Source organism: Populus trichocarpa, chromosome 14 (genome assembly GCF_000002775.5).
Source record: "Populus trichocarpa isolate Nisqually-1 chromosome 14, P.trichocarpa_v4.1, whole genome shotgun sequence".
Classification (NCBI taxonomy): Eukaryota; Viridiplantae; Streptophyta; class Magnoliopsida; order Malpighiales; family Salicaceae; genus Populus; species Populus trichocarpa.
Window position 1 is genome coordinate 4,916,466 of NC_037298.2, and position 12,565 is coordinate 4,929,030.

General features: G+C 34.6%; 2 protein-coding genes across 16 annotated transcripts; both read right to left on the reverse strand.

The window, feature by feature from the left end:
• Nucleotides 1-3,708: 3,708 nt before the first annotated feature.
• LOC7496927 (protein NTM1-like 9) lies at nt 3,709-5,337 on the reverse strand. Its single transcript, XM_052447203.1, has 5 exons — nt 5,051-5,337; nt 4,762-4,958; nt 4,412-4,680; nt 4,165-4,275; nt 3,709-4,068 (listed from the first exon to the last, which is right to left on the reverse strand). Exons 2-5 carry the CDS (start codon nt 4,934-4,936, stop codon nt 4,018-4,020), a joined length of 606 nt encoding a protein of 201 aa, XP_052303163.1. The 5' UTR covers nt 4,937-4,958; nt 5,051-5,337; the 3' UTR covers nt 3,709-4,017.
• Nucleotides 5,338-6,668: 1,331 nt separating this feature from the next.
• Nucleotides 6,669-10,984, reverse strand: LOC112324026 (uncharacterized). Of its 15 annotated transcripts, none has more exons than XM_052447202.1 (8): nt 10,838-10,984; nt 10,579-10,743; nt 10,200-10,456; nt 9,127-10,104; nt 8,589-9,011; nt 8,117-8,474; nt 7,515-7,579; nt 6,669-7,398 (listed from the first exon to the last, which is right to left on the reverse strand). In XM_052447202.1, exons 1-8 carry the CDS (start codon nt 10,857-10,859, stop codon nt 7,300-7,302), a joined length of 2,367 nt encoding a protein of 788 aa, XP_052303162.1. In that variant the 5' UTR covers nt 10,860-10,984; the 3' UTR covers nt 6,669-7,299. The 15 variants fall into 15 exon arrangements, with proteins under 15 accessions (XP_052303162.1, XP_052303158.1, XP_052303153.1 ...); XM_052447198.1 differs by having other exon boundaries at nt 6,669-7,401; XM_052447193.1 differs by having other exon boundaries at nt 7,515-7,937; nt 8,052-8,474.
• Between the last annotated feature and the right edge of the window lie 1,581 nt (nt 10,985-12,565).

Consider the following 12,565-nt stretch of genomic DNA (forward strand, 5'->3'; position numbering starts at 1 on the left):
TTTTGATTTTATCGATTTAATTAATTTGTTTTTTTTGTCAGTCCTACGGGGAAGTGAGTCTGTCTTTTCTGGTAATTTTTTATTTTATTTTATTATTGCTAATCTAATTGGCTTCACATCACACTGTACGGACACTAAATGACCCGGTATAAAGGAGGTCCCACTTAGCCAATGTTCTTATATGATAGGTCAGTATAACTTATACGAGGATGCTTGAATGACTGTGCTGCAGAAGAACATGATTGCCTACAAATACACACATCAACGCACAACATGTTTATCATGATCCGAATCCCGGTTTATGTTCGGCATCATCGGAGCAATATTAGAAAGACACTTCATCTATATTAAATTTGTAGTATGATCATAAAAGCTAAATTAAATTCATGAAAAAAAAAATTTAATCTTTCTACAATATACTAAAATGAAAAAAAAAACGTGGGATTTGAATGACAAATTAAAAAAACAATAATTCTGAAAATAATAAATCGATATGTCGTTAACTCAGTTCATGAGTCCATACATTCATTCCTATAAATCTGTTGATTATCGAAGTAAAATAAATATTCTTTCACGTCAAGCAAATAAATTCGATATCCCTTAAAGCTGAGGAAAATCAATAAAATTACGAGTAAATTAATTAGACAAAACTCTCTAATCAATTTCTAACCATCAAACGAATTTAACATTAAAAGCACTTCTCATTCACTTGGCAGTAGTCTTAGGAGTAAAGTTTATGCATTTATTTTTAGCAGACATTCAAAAGCTTGACAATTTAACTTAGTTTATTTTTCCTAATAAATCAAGATGAGAGTTGCATCAATCTAATTAATTCTTTTGCTTCTTACTCCAGTCTCTAACAACAATTATGGATTGAAAGAAACTAGAAAACATACATGCCATCTCAAAACAATTCAATAAGCTTGAATAACAATCAATAACATAATTTTGAATAAGAAAAAATAAATACTTAAATTTGAAAGAATTACAATGAAAACTTTACTTCTCACAACTTGCTAATGGAGATGGTGTACATTCCTCTGGAATCAAAATTAGGAATTAGTTCATAGTTGCTGGAAAATTGACAAAAACAGAGAAGAAAATAATGTTGCAGAGCCTCTATTTCAGCTGTGTTCTACTCTATTTATTCTTTTTCTTGGCTGACAAATCTCTTTAAATTTCCTTGGCTAATTAAAAGTCTTTATACTACTTAACTCCTTCCTTTTTTATCTGGTCCTTAAGGTTGGTTAAATCCCTCAAATTTTGTGTTGAAAACAGACTCTACTGCTGTCATAAATTTGTTGTAATTCCAACTCTGCTACAACTTAGACTTTGTTTCTGACTTGGTTTCTTACAATATCCGATCATCCCAACTATATTTTTTCATTCATGACATGTTAAAGGCATGATATGTACTTTTTTTCCCCTAAAACCCACCATTTCTATGTCAAACTCTTAGCCGCAGTGAGATGCTTGACATCGTTAGTTTTCTTATTAGATCAGAAGACCAATCTTTGTATTTTCACCTTTAAAATGATTTTATCTAACCTGGTATACTTCATAAAAGTTGTAGTTCTGGATGTGTAGATGATTTTGGGCTTTTGAATCCCATGTTTTCAATGTTCGAGGCTCAAGATATGCCCATTTGAATATATAGTGTGAAAGTAGAGGATTTGACTGCAAGGAGAATTTCGACCTAATTTTGCAGGTCTGATTAAAGGTCCAAACAAACTCAGATTTATGCCTATAATACCTTCCTGAAAAACTTGATATGTGTAATTTAACCTTGATTTAGCCCACGTTCACATTCTGAAATTAAAACTTAGTGAAACATTTGTCACAAGAAGCAAGGTCTGAAACATAAAATGCAGAAATTCTTATCTTTTAGCAATTAATTTACAAAGTCTCCTAAGTATACCAAACTCATAAAAATAACTTTCAATAAGCTTGCATAGGCTCAAAATACATTAAAAACATAGTGTAAAAGGAATAAAAACATATGTATATTTTGCACTTATCAAAAACATAGAAGTAAAATAACATCATATAAAAGAACCGAAAATTCTATTGAGCATCGTTAAAAGTGCGTACAATGAATATAAAAAATATACTAAAAAACAACTTAAAACAACACAAATAAAAAACTACAATGCATAAAGGAAAACCAGGTTTAGTCTCTTAAGTGTAGGGACTACAACGATAATTTTTAGAAATTAGGGACCATAACATAATTTTACCATAATTGGATGGCCAAACTGTAAGTGTCAAAAATACATAACCATACTAAAATTTCACCTATAATTCATCCTCAATTCTGGTCAGAATCTCAATTTATGTTTTAGGGACCAATTTGTAATTTTATAAAGTTCAAGGACTAAACTAAAAACTACACAAATCAATTATCAAACTGGGATCCATCATCCTTAGCCTCATAGGAATACTGCCTAGAATTTCAAAATACATTTCAGGGGTCAAATTATAATTTTTCAAAGTTTAAAGACCAAAATAAAATTTCATCATCTTCAACCTCAAAGACTATTATGTTCAAATTTTCCAGCAAAGTTGAAACAAATTTCTTAACCTATAACAAATCAATTCACAAATCATTATTTCTAACAACACACCCAAAATCAATCACTTAACCTTAAACCATAATAATTATGAATCAATCTTAACGACATAAATTTCAAATCTTTATAAACTTTAATCTCTTCCTTGATCCTTCCATAAACAAACCATAATCAAAAGTAACATGAGAGGGAACCACTTATTTACTACTTCTACCTTTCTTGAACAAAAAAACTCAAGATCAAAAACTTGAATCATTTATTTGATGAGGGGAAGGTCACGATAGCCACATGAATTAGAAGAGAAAAACAATTTTCTTGCAATTTTTTCTTACATACCTAGGTTAATTTAGGTTGACTTTAACTTGAGTTTAGACCAAAAGTTTAGGTATACACAACCTTCTTGTGCTCATCACATATAGATAGCCTTCTTACACTTTTGCTAGATCCATTGCCTTCCTTTTCTTAGTTAGTTTAGATGATTTGATCTTGTGACTTTGCTTAGGGTTGTGTGAGTTATTGGTAATATTTGCCTTTTATTATTATTCTTGAAGTTTTAAGCAAAGTGAGTGACAGATGACAAGCTCAACAACACCTTTTCCATCTGTCCCATTGCTGATGGTACACAGAAAAGTGGTTTCGAACCTCAAAAACTCTTGCCACGAATGGTTAGATATGGGAGCCAAAAAAACTCTTGCCACGAATGGTTAGATATGGGAGCCAAAAAATTTCGGCTAATAATGCTAGCCAAAAATAAACCACACTGTTTGGGCCTCGACCAAGCAGTGACCAACATAAATTAACTGTAACATCACTCTTTATGTTTAAGATTTACCAACGTAAACATAATTTATAAATAAGGTAAACGATCTACATTTATAATGACTATACGTTGCCATATATATATACATCCATAGTACTCTTTACGAATTATGGGATTTTGCTTGACATTCTTGAATTTTGCAAATTCTCATGAAAATATCCTCACTGAATGCAGGGCAAGGACAAGCCTCGATATATCAAGCGTCAGGAGCAAACCATGTTTGATTGCAATTCAAAGGCCGTAGATACATGCACCAGTTTTTTTGCCCCCTCGTTTCTTAAACATCTCAGTAGCTAGAATTACTTAAACAATCAACGCTAAGTCATAAACAAGTCAAATGCATTAAATTCCACTCTAGCAAAACAAGCAAGGAGAAACACCATGAAGAACAACTAGAGGTAATTTGTTCCTATGGCTTATCTGCTACACACAATACATATGAACTCTGACGAGTCCCACGTTTAACACATACATACAAGTACCAAAATAGTAACTTATTTAAGAACATAAAGTTGGCTGCAGTAAGCACTATATAGCAAAGGTTGACAGACATAGATGATCGAAAACTCGTTGTCGGAGGGGGATTTTCTCAGTACACAATCCCATTTGTAAGCTATTGGGCAGAGTTCAATTATAATATCCTCCATCAACTCCGAGGAATGCTTCCAGATGATCTTCCTATGGAAGTAATCATTAAAAGAAATGTAAGTACTTGATATGCTTAATAGAACAACGTGGAACTATAAACTGCGTGTGATTCATGCTACTTCTAACCTCAGTCACATTGTTTGGAAAATCAGAAGCCATATTGGAACTTGATCCACCTTCTTCACATGTTAGCTTATCATCTGAATTTTTCTTCAGTTTGCAGAGAACGAAGTCCTTCTGCACATATTTGACCAAAACACATAAACCAGGTGGAGAAGAAAAGGCAGGTTCTAAGATCTGAAAAGAGTTGATGATATCAATAAACTTTACGGAAAATGAATGTATGTACAATCACTTTGAAAGGGAGCAATACCTGGTTATGGAAGTTGAAAGTCGGATTATATTCATGCATGATCCAATTGGTCCTGACTATATTAGGAACACGACCCTTATAGAAAACCAGAGACTTTTTTTTAGCAATTTCCTCCCCTGTGCTCAGAACCCTGATTATGCGATCATTACCAGTGAGTTTCCAGTACCCTGCCTTAGTAGTCCTTTTAGCCTGCTTACGATTGGAGTACTTGTAATTGCGAGGAGAAAAGAAGTACCACACTGTATCATTTGACTGAATTTCTGAAAGCCCTGCAGAATCAACATGATAATTTCTTGATTAATTAGAAAAAATAATGAACAAAGATACACATACACATATTTAAATAGTACCAGGCAGTTCCCAAGGCTCAGAATTGCACACATTAACCTCGGCAATTATGGCGACTTCGTGATCATAGCCACCCATCATTTTTAACTTCAGGAAATGGTTGATTAATTCTTCATCGGTTGGATGGAATCCATAGCCTTTTGGGGCAGATGGAAAAGGTACTGTTGAGCTTGTCATCTGTCACTCACTTTGTTTGAAACTGCAAGAATAATAATTAAAAAAAAAAAGCAAAAGTTACTAACAACTCCCACAACCTAAGCAAAGTCACAAGATCAAATTATCTAAACTAACTAAGAAAAGGAAGGCAATGGAGCGGTGATCCACTGATCTAGCAAAGGTGTAAGAAGGCTATCTATCTGTGATGAGCACAAGAAGGTGTGGTGCGTTTCTATGTGTATTTTCAGGCAATCATGCGCTTCTGCAGCCCAGTTATTCAAGTATCCTCGTATAAGTTATACTGACCGATCATATAAGAAAATTGGCTAAGTGGAACCTCCTTTAAACCGTGTCATTTAATGTCCGTATAGTGTGATGTGCCATCCATTAGCCAATTAGATTAGCAATAATAAAATAAAATAAAAAATGAGAGACTCACTTCCCCAAGCTAGGATCCAAAGGGAGAGATTTGAGCATATCCCACAACTTACAGTTCAAGCTAATTAACTTACTTTCTCAGAAAATTCTCGAACATTCAAGAATGGTCACATGCAAGTCAAATTGTACGACAGCATTATCCACCTGTTTCCCTTCAGTTTGAGTGGTCTTTTTTTTAGTCAGCATACAACTTTTTGGGTTTTGCTTTCTTCTTGGATGTTATGTGTTTTAAGACAGGATAAGAGGATTCAACTAACTGCCTAGATTGTGGTCTGAAGCATGATTAACTATCATGGAGGAAGCAATAATTAGCTAGCAGCTCCTTTTACACACTTTTCCTTTCATTAACACCCAAAAAAGATTATTTAATTATAGCACTCTTTTTTCATATCAAATGGGAGTCGCCATTAAATCAAGGAATTAACGACAGGGAACAAGATTCCACGAGAGCACAATAACTTTCTTGACAAGTTAATTATGGTGCTTGCTCTTGATTGAGTGCTCCCTTACCCCTCCAGAATTCTCTAGAATAATCTTGCCAATATATATTGCAGAAACTAGAGGTGCTAACTTTACCATGTCGTAGTACTCGGTCAAATATATAATCAGCTGGTATACTAACAGAAAACTTTTAATTTGTAGAACGGGATCAAAATTCGTGAACACTCAATAAAATTATGTCCATTTAAGGTTTATTTGACCTGTCCGGATTTTGATTTGATTGCTTAAAGTGACACAGCAGAACTCCATTCCCCCTTCCCTGGTTATTCTGCTAAATGCTTACATTGCTGCAATCACTTTCCTGCGATCACTTGTTCTCAGAGTTGGATATTCCCCATGCTTAGCTTAAGTTCTCTTGCCCTGGATGTCATGCTTGATGCTGGATTCCGATAATATAGGAAACTAATCTTGTTTTAAGATTGATGACAAGCTACAAAGCTTGATACAGGCAAAAGCTTACACTGCCACTGACTTCTGAGATGATGCAATTTTGACCAGTGGCAAGTAAGCAGGGGAATATCCAGTGTCTCTGAAATTACATTTCATCAAAAAGGGTTCTATAATTATTATTTTTTAAATTAATTTTTTTTATGTTTTTGAATTGTTTTGATGAGATATGTTAAAAATAATTTTTAAAAATAAAAAAAATTATTTTAATATATTTTTAATTAAAAAATACTTTGAAAAACAACAATTACTATCGGATGTATAGATTATAATATATAGATCTCTTGTAATTCTAAACTTTCAGTAACGTTATCACCTCATTCTAGTGCAGATATGCATTACAATGGCAACCCAACAGTTAACAAAGTTAAGAAAAGAGAACTTGAACAAATTAATTAAACATAAGTACTTTAGTTCAACATCTTTCAAACACACTGACACGTAGATACATAGTCCATAAGAGCTATTCGCTCTTGACACAATTCCACCTTCATACAACACAACAATAATAAGCAAGTAACTATACATACGTGCGTACAGCTTGAATAGTACTTCCCATTTAATATCTTAGTACTTGACGGATAGCAGTTGCATCAGGATCGCAGAGAACAAGTCGTGTCTTCTGCTACTAGTACTCAAATCTTTCTACGAATATAGCTGCAGATTTAGGACAGCGCAGGCTATATTTTAGAGGATTGCAGCTTAAAGCTGCATGGACTGGACGAAGTCGAACTAAGCAGCGTCCACCATAAAGTAAGCAAAATGTGCAGATCAGCAACCGTGCAAGGATCCAAACAACTAGAGCGACAAAAGTTACCCTCATTATCAGATTAGAGGAGCATCAGTAGTTGCCCTCTTAAACCATTTATAATAAACTCCATCGATTATTTCGTATGGATAGTTTTGTTGTTAAATAGCAGATACGAACCAGAGAACAGATCTTTTCAATTAGATACCAAGGTACCAAAGCGCATGAAAAGTAAGAATAAGCTTTGGGGCTACTCGAACCCCAGAAAAGGAAGCTGGACAAGTGTAGGGTTGGGGATGTTTTCTTGCTCGAAACACCCTTCTATCTCTGCTTGTGGTCCAGGGCTTACCTGCTGGAGTATCATGTAAAGTAAGAATATAAAGTAAGAATCAGCTTTGGGTTTGCTACTCCAACCCCAGAACAAAAATTAAAAAGAATCTGTAATGCATGGTATTTAGTTCTTACCTCTGGAAGCGCCACATCAGCTAGATCATTATCTGAAGAAGAGGAGTTAAAGTAACTCGAATAACCTTCTTCAAGGGTTGACATATCAGACTTCTTACAAGGATTTTGATTTCCAAAATCCGGAGGAGTTGCTGTGGTATTACTCCATACACCTTCACCGAAGGCTGATATATCGAATTCCTTTACTAGATTTTGATTTCCAAAATCAAAGTTCATTAGGCTACTTGATTCACTCTTATCATACGTTGACTGGTTTATAAAACTACAAGGTGGAAAGAATGGTTCTTGATTTTCCAAGGTACCAAAGCCCCTGAAGGAGTGGCTTTCCTCCATGTACGCAGGAAGCTGGACAAGTGCAGGGTTGGGGATGTTTTCTTGCTCGAAACACCCTTCTATCTCTGCTTGTAGTCCAGGGCTTACCTGCTGGAAGTATCATGTAAAGTAAGAATGTAAAGTAAGAATCAGCTTTGGGTTTGCTACTCCAACCCCAGAACAAAAATTAAAAAGAATCTGCAATGCATGGTATTTAGTTCTTACCTCTGGATGCGCCACATCAGCTAGATCATTATCTGAAGAAGAGGAGTTAAAGTAACTCGAATAACCTTCTTCAGGGGTTGACATATCAGTCTTCTTACAAGGATTTTGATTTCCAAAATCCGGAGGAGTTGCTGTGGTATTACTCCATACACCTTCACCGAAGGCTGATATATCGAATTCCTTTACTAGATTTTGATTTCCAAAATCAAAGTTCATTAGGCTACTTGATTCACTCTTATCATACGTTGACTGGTTTATAAAACTACAAGATGGAAAGAATGGTTCTTGATTTTCCAAGGTACCAAAGCCCCTGAAGGAGTGGCTTTCCTCCATGCACGCAGGAAGCTGGACAAGTGCAGGGTTGGGGATGTTTTCTTGCTCGAAACACCCTTCTATCTCTGCTTGTGGTCCAGGGCTTACCTGCTGGAAGTCTCATGTAAAGTAAGAATGTAAAGTAAGAATAAGCTTTGGGTTTGCTACTCCAGCCCCAGAACAAAAATTAAAAAGAATCTGTAATGCATGGTATTTAGTTCTTACCTCTGGAAGCGCCACATCAGCTAGATCATTATCTGAAGAAGAGGAGTTAAAGTAACTCGAATAACCTTCTTCAAGGGTTGACATATCAGTCTTCTTACAAGGATTTTGATTTCCAAAATCCGGAGGAGTTGCTGTGGTATTACTCCATACACCTTCACCGAAGGCTGATATATCGAATTCCTTTACTAGATTTTGATTTCCAAAATCAAAGTTCATTAGGCTACTTGATTCACTCTTATCATACGTTGACTGGTTTATAAAACTACGAGGTGAAAAGAATGGTTCTTGATTTTCCAAGGTACCAAAGCCCCTGAAGGAGTGGCTTTCCTCCATGTACGCAGGAAGCTGGACAAGTGCAGGGTTGGGGATGTTTTCTTGCTCGAAACACCCTTCTATCTCTGCTTGTAGTCCAGGGCTTACCTGCTGGAAGTATCATGTAAAGTAAGAATGTAAAGTAAGAATCAGCTTTGGGTTTGCTACTCCAACCCCAGAACAAAAATTAAAAAGAATCTGTAATGCATGGTATTTTAGTTCTTACCTCTGGAAGCGCCACATCAGCTAGATCATTATCTGAAGAAGAGGAGTTAAAGTAACTCGAATAACCTTCTTCAAGGGTTGACATATCAGTCTTCTTACAAGGATTTTGATTTCCAAAATCCGGAGGAGTTGCTGTGGTATTACTCCATACACCTTCACAGAAGGCTGATATATCGAATTCCTTTACTAGATTTTGATTTTCAAAATCAAAATCCATTAGGCTACTTGATTCACTCTTATCATACGTTGACTGGTTTATAAGACTACAAGGTGGAAAGAATGGTTCTTGATTTTCCAAACCACGAGAAGCCATTAAAGAATTCTCACAAGTTAATATAGAAATGCTATTGTTTAGATTTTGATTTTCCAAAACTAAAGCCATATGATGACTTTCACTGACATTAGAAGTTGAATTATCAACTGTCAGCGATACATTCGGGTTATGATTTGCCAAACCAAAAGCCATGCCATGGTTTTTGCTGACATTAGAAGCTGAATTATCAACTGTCGGGAGCTCATTTGGGTTTTGATTTTCAGAATCGAAAGCCATGTAAAGGCTTTCGCTTCCATTATAAGCTGAATCAACTGTAGGCTGATTCCAGTAAAGATCTTCACAATTAAAAACCGTGGAGTGGCTTGACCCACTTCCATCATAAACTAAATTAGGCATTAGGTTATTTTCAGAATCAGAAGCCATATGGTGGCTTAACTCACTAAGTTGGCGAGCTGAATTATTCATCAGCTCACTTGGATTTTGATTTCCAAAATGGGAACCCGCATGATGGCTTAATTCACTTTCATCACAAGGTGAATATCTCATAGCCATCTCACTTGGGTTTATATTTTCAGAATCAGAATCCATACTCTGACTTGGTTCAACTTCAGAATGGGAGACTGGAGCTATATGGTGGCTTTGTTCACCTTTCTTGCTCTTCTCTCCTTTTGAATCAAACTCCAGTTTACAGAGAACAAATTGCCCCTGCACATGTCAAAACACAAAAAAGGATGTAAAATTTCCCAACTCATACATCAAACCCAGTGTAGCATCATGTATCCATGGCATTTAGTTAGTACCTTTTTAAACTGGCTAGATTCGGCGATGAGGTCAAATTCGTATATCATCCAACCAGTCCTCACTTGTTTTTCATAGAATCTCAAAGTCCTCACTACCCCAATCTTTTTATTAGTATGCTCAGCCGTTATTGACTTTTGCTGGCTGGTCGGTTTCCAGTATCCGGCCTTGGTTTTTCTGCGGTGAACTTTGCCCCTAAGATCGCGAGGGCATAAGAAATACCACGCTACTTGACCGGTTAACTTTATAATGGATTTACCTGCAAAGAGAAACAGATAAAAGAAACAGCATTAATAAAAATATTCTGGCAGATATAATAAGATGAAAGAAAACAAACACAAAGATACTGCTAGCACTAGCTAGTGATAATATTGTTATTACCAGGTAGATCCCATGGCTCATGCTCGCATAGGTTAACGACTGCCATGGGCAAGCCTCTCATGATATCACCACGGGTTTTCGGCACCAGATACTTCCTTATTAATTCTTCATCGGATGGATCAAATTTGAATCCTTGTTCCATTAATAGCAGTAAGATTGGCAGGACTAACAAAACAAAACGAAACGAAAAATGATTAGAATAATAAACAAAAACAAAAACGAGTTGTGGAGTTGAAAGGGTAAAATTTGAGTGACTAACCTGATGAGAAATAGTCGTCCATTCCTCTTCCTAAAACGGAAACCAAAAGGGGGAGAAGGACTGGTGGATGATCTAAGAGGACAAGTGTCTGCTCTGGTTAGACAAAGGAGGTTGATGGCTGCTACAACTCCTAGAGGTGTGAGTGAGTAAGTGTCTCTGCCTGTGCCTTGCATATATTGGTATGGAGATTCTGTATTGACCAATAGAGTCAATGGTGAGTCCACAAGACAAAAGTAATGGTGGGGGCCATTGATTGTTAGAAAATTGTCACTACTCACTTTCTTGGTCGTGAAGAGGTTGTAGGGATTGGTTCTTTTTTCCACTCCAAACGCGTTTTCTTTTTTACTTTTAAGAGATAAGCACGATGACATGTGATGCCGTGAATTTATAAAATAAATATATTTAATCGTATTATGATTATGAATCAGTACTAGATAAATAATAAAAATTAAAGATATGATATAGCAAATATTTTATAATAAAAGAAATTGTATTGATAATAAAAAATTTAGAGATTGAACAAAATGATTTGTAGCAATCTATAATATTTTGTGAGGAAAGATACAATACTTTCGCCACATAATTTAACTTTTTTGTTAATAAAAAGCAAAAAAAATTACAAAGCTAAATTCTCTACTAACTTAATATTAAAAAAAAACCAACAAAGATAATTTTGGAAGGAAAAAAACCCATGATGAAAAACGTTGTAGCAATTGACAATGTTTTGTGAGAAAAACTATAGTGTTTTCCCCAATAAAATAAAATAAAAAACTATTTAGAGAAATATTGTAGCAATCCACAGTGTTTTGTGAGAAAAACTACAATGCTTTCCTCATATGATTTAGCTTTATTGTAATTATAATTCTTAACCAACTCAATATTCAAAAAAAAATCGACAAAGATAATTTTGAAAAAAATCATAAAAAAATCATGTGGAAAAACACTGCAACAATTCATAGTGTTTTAAAGAAAAAAATTACAAAGCTAAATTCTTAATCAACTCAATATTAAAAAAAAAATCAATAGAGACAATTTTAGAAAAAAAAAATAACGAAACAAACACCAAAAAAAGAGAAAAAAAATCAAGTTGGAAACACTATAGCAATTCACAGTGTTTTGTGATGAAAGCTACAGTGCTTCCCCACATGATTTAGCCTTATTTGTAATGACTTGTAATTGTAATTCTAAAACAACTCAATATTAAAAAAATAAAATTGACAAAGATAATTTGGAAAAAATCATAAGAAAAAAAAACTATGCGGAGAGACACTGTAGCAATACACAATGTTTTGTGAGGAAAGCCACAGTGCTTTCCCCACATGATTAAGCTTTAATAAAAAGTTAAATTCTAACCAACTTAATATTAGAAAAAATAAAATCGACAAAGATAATTTTGGAAAAAAATATTACAAAAAAAGAAAACACAAAAGAAACTGGAAAAAAACCATGTGAGGAAAAACTGTATCAATCCACGGTGTTTTGTGAGGAAAAACTTGTATTTATTTGTAATTGCAATTCTTAACCAGCTTAATATTTAAAAAATAAAATTGACAAAGACAATTTTAGGGAAAAATATAACAAAAACAGAAAAAATCATGTGGGAAAAAACACTGTAGCAATCAACAGTAATTTTCGAGGAAAGTTACAGTACTTTCCTTACATATTGTAACTGTATTTTTTAACCAGCTCAATATTAAAAAATAAAATAAAAAAAAGATAATTTCGGAG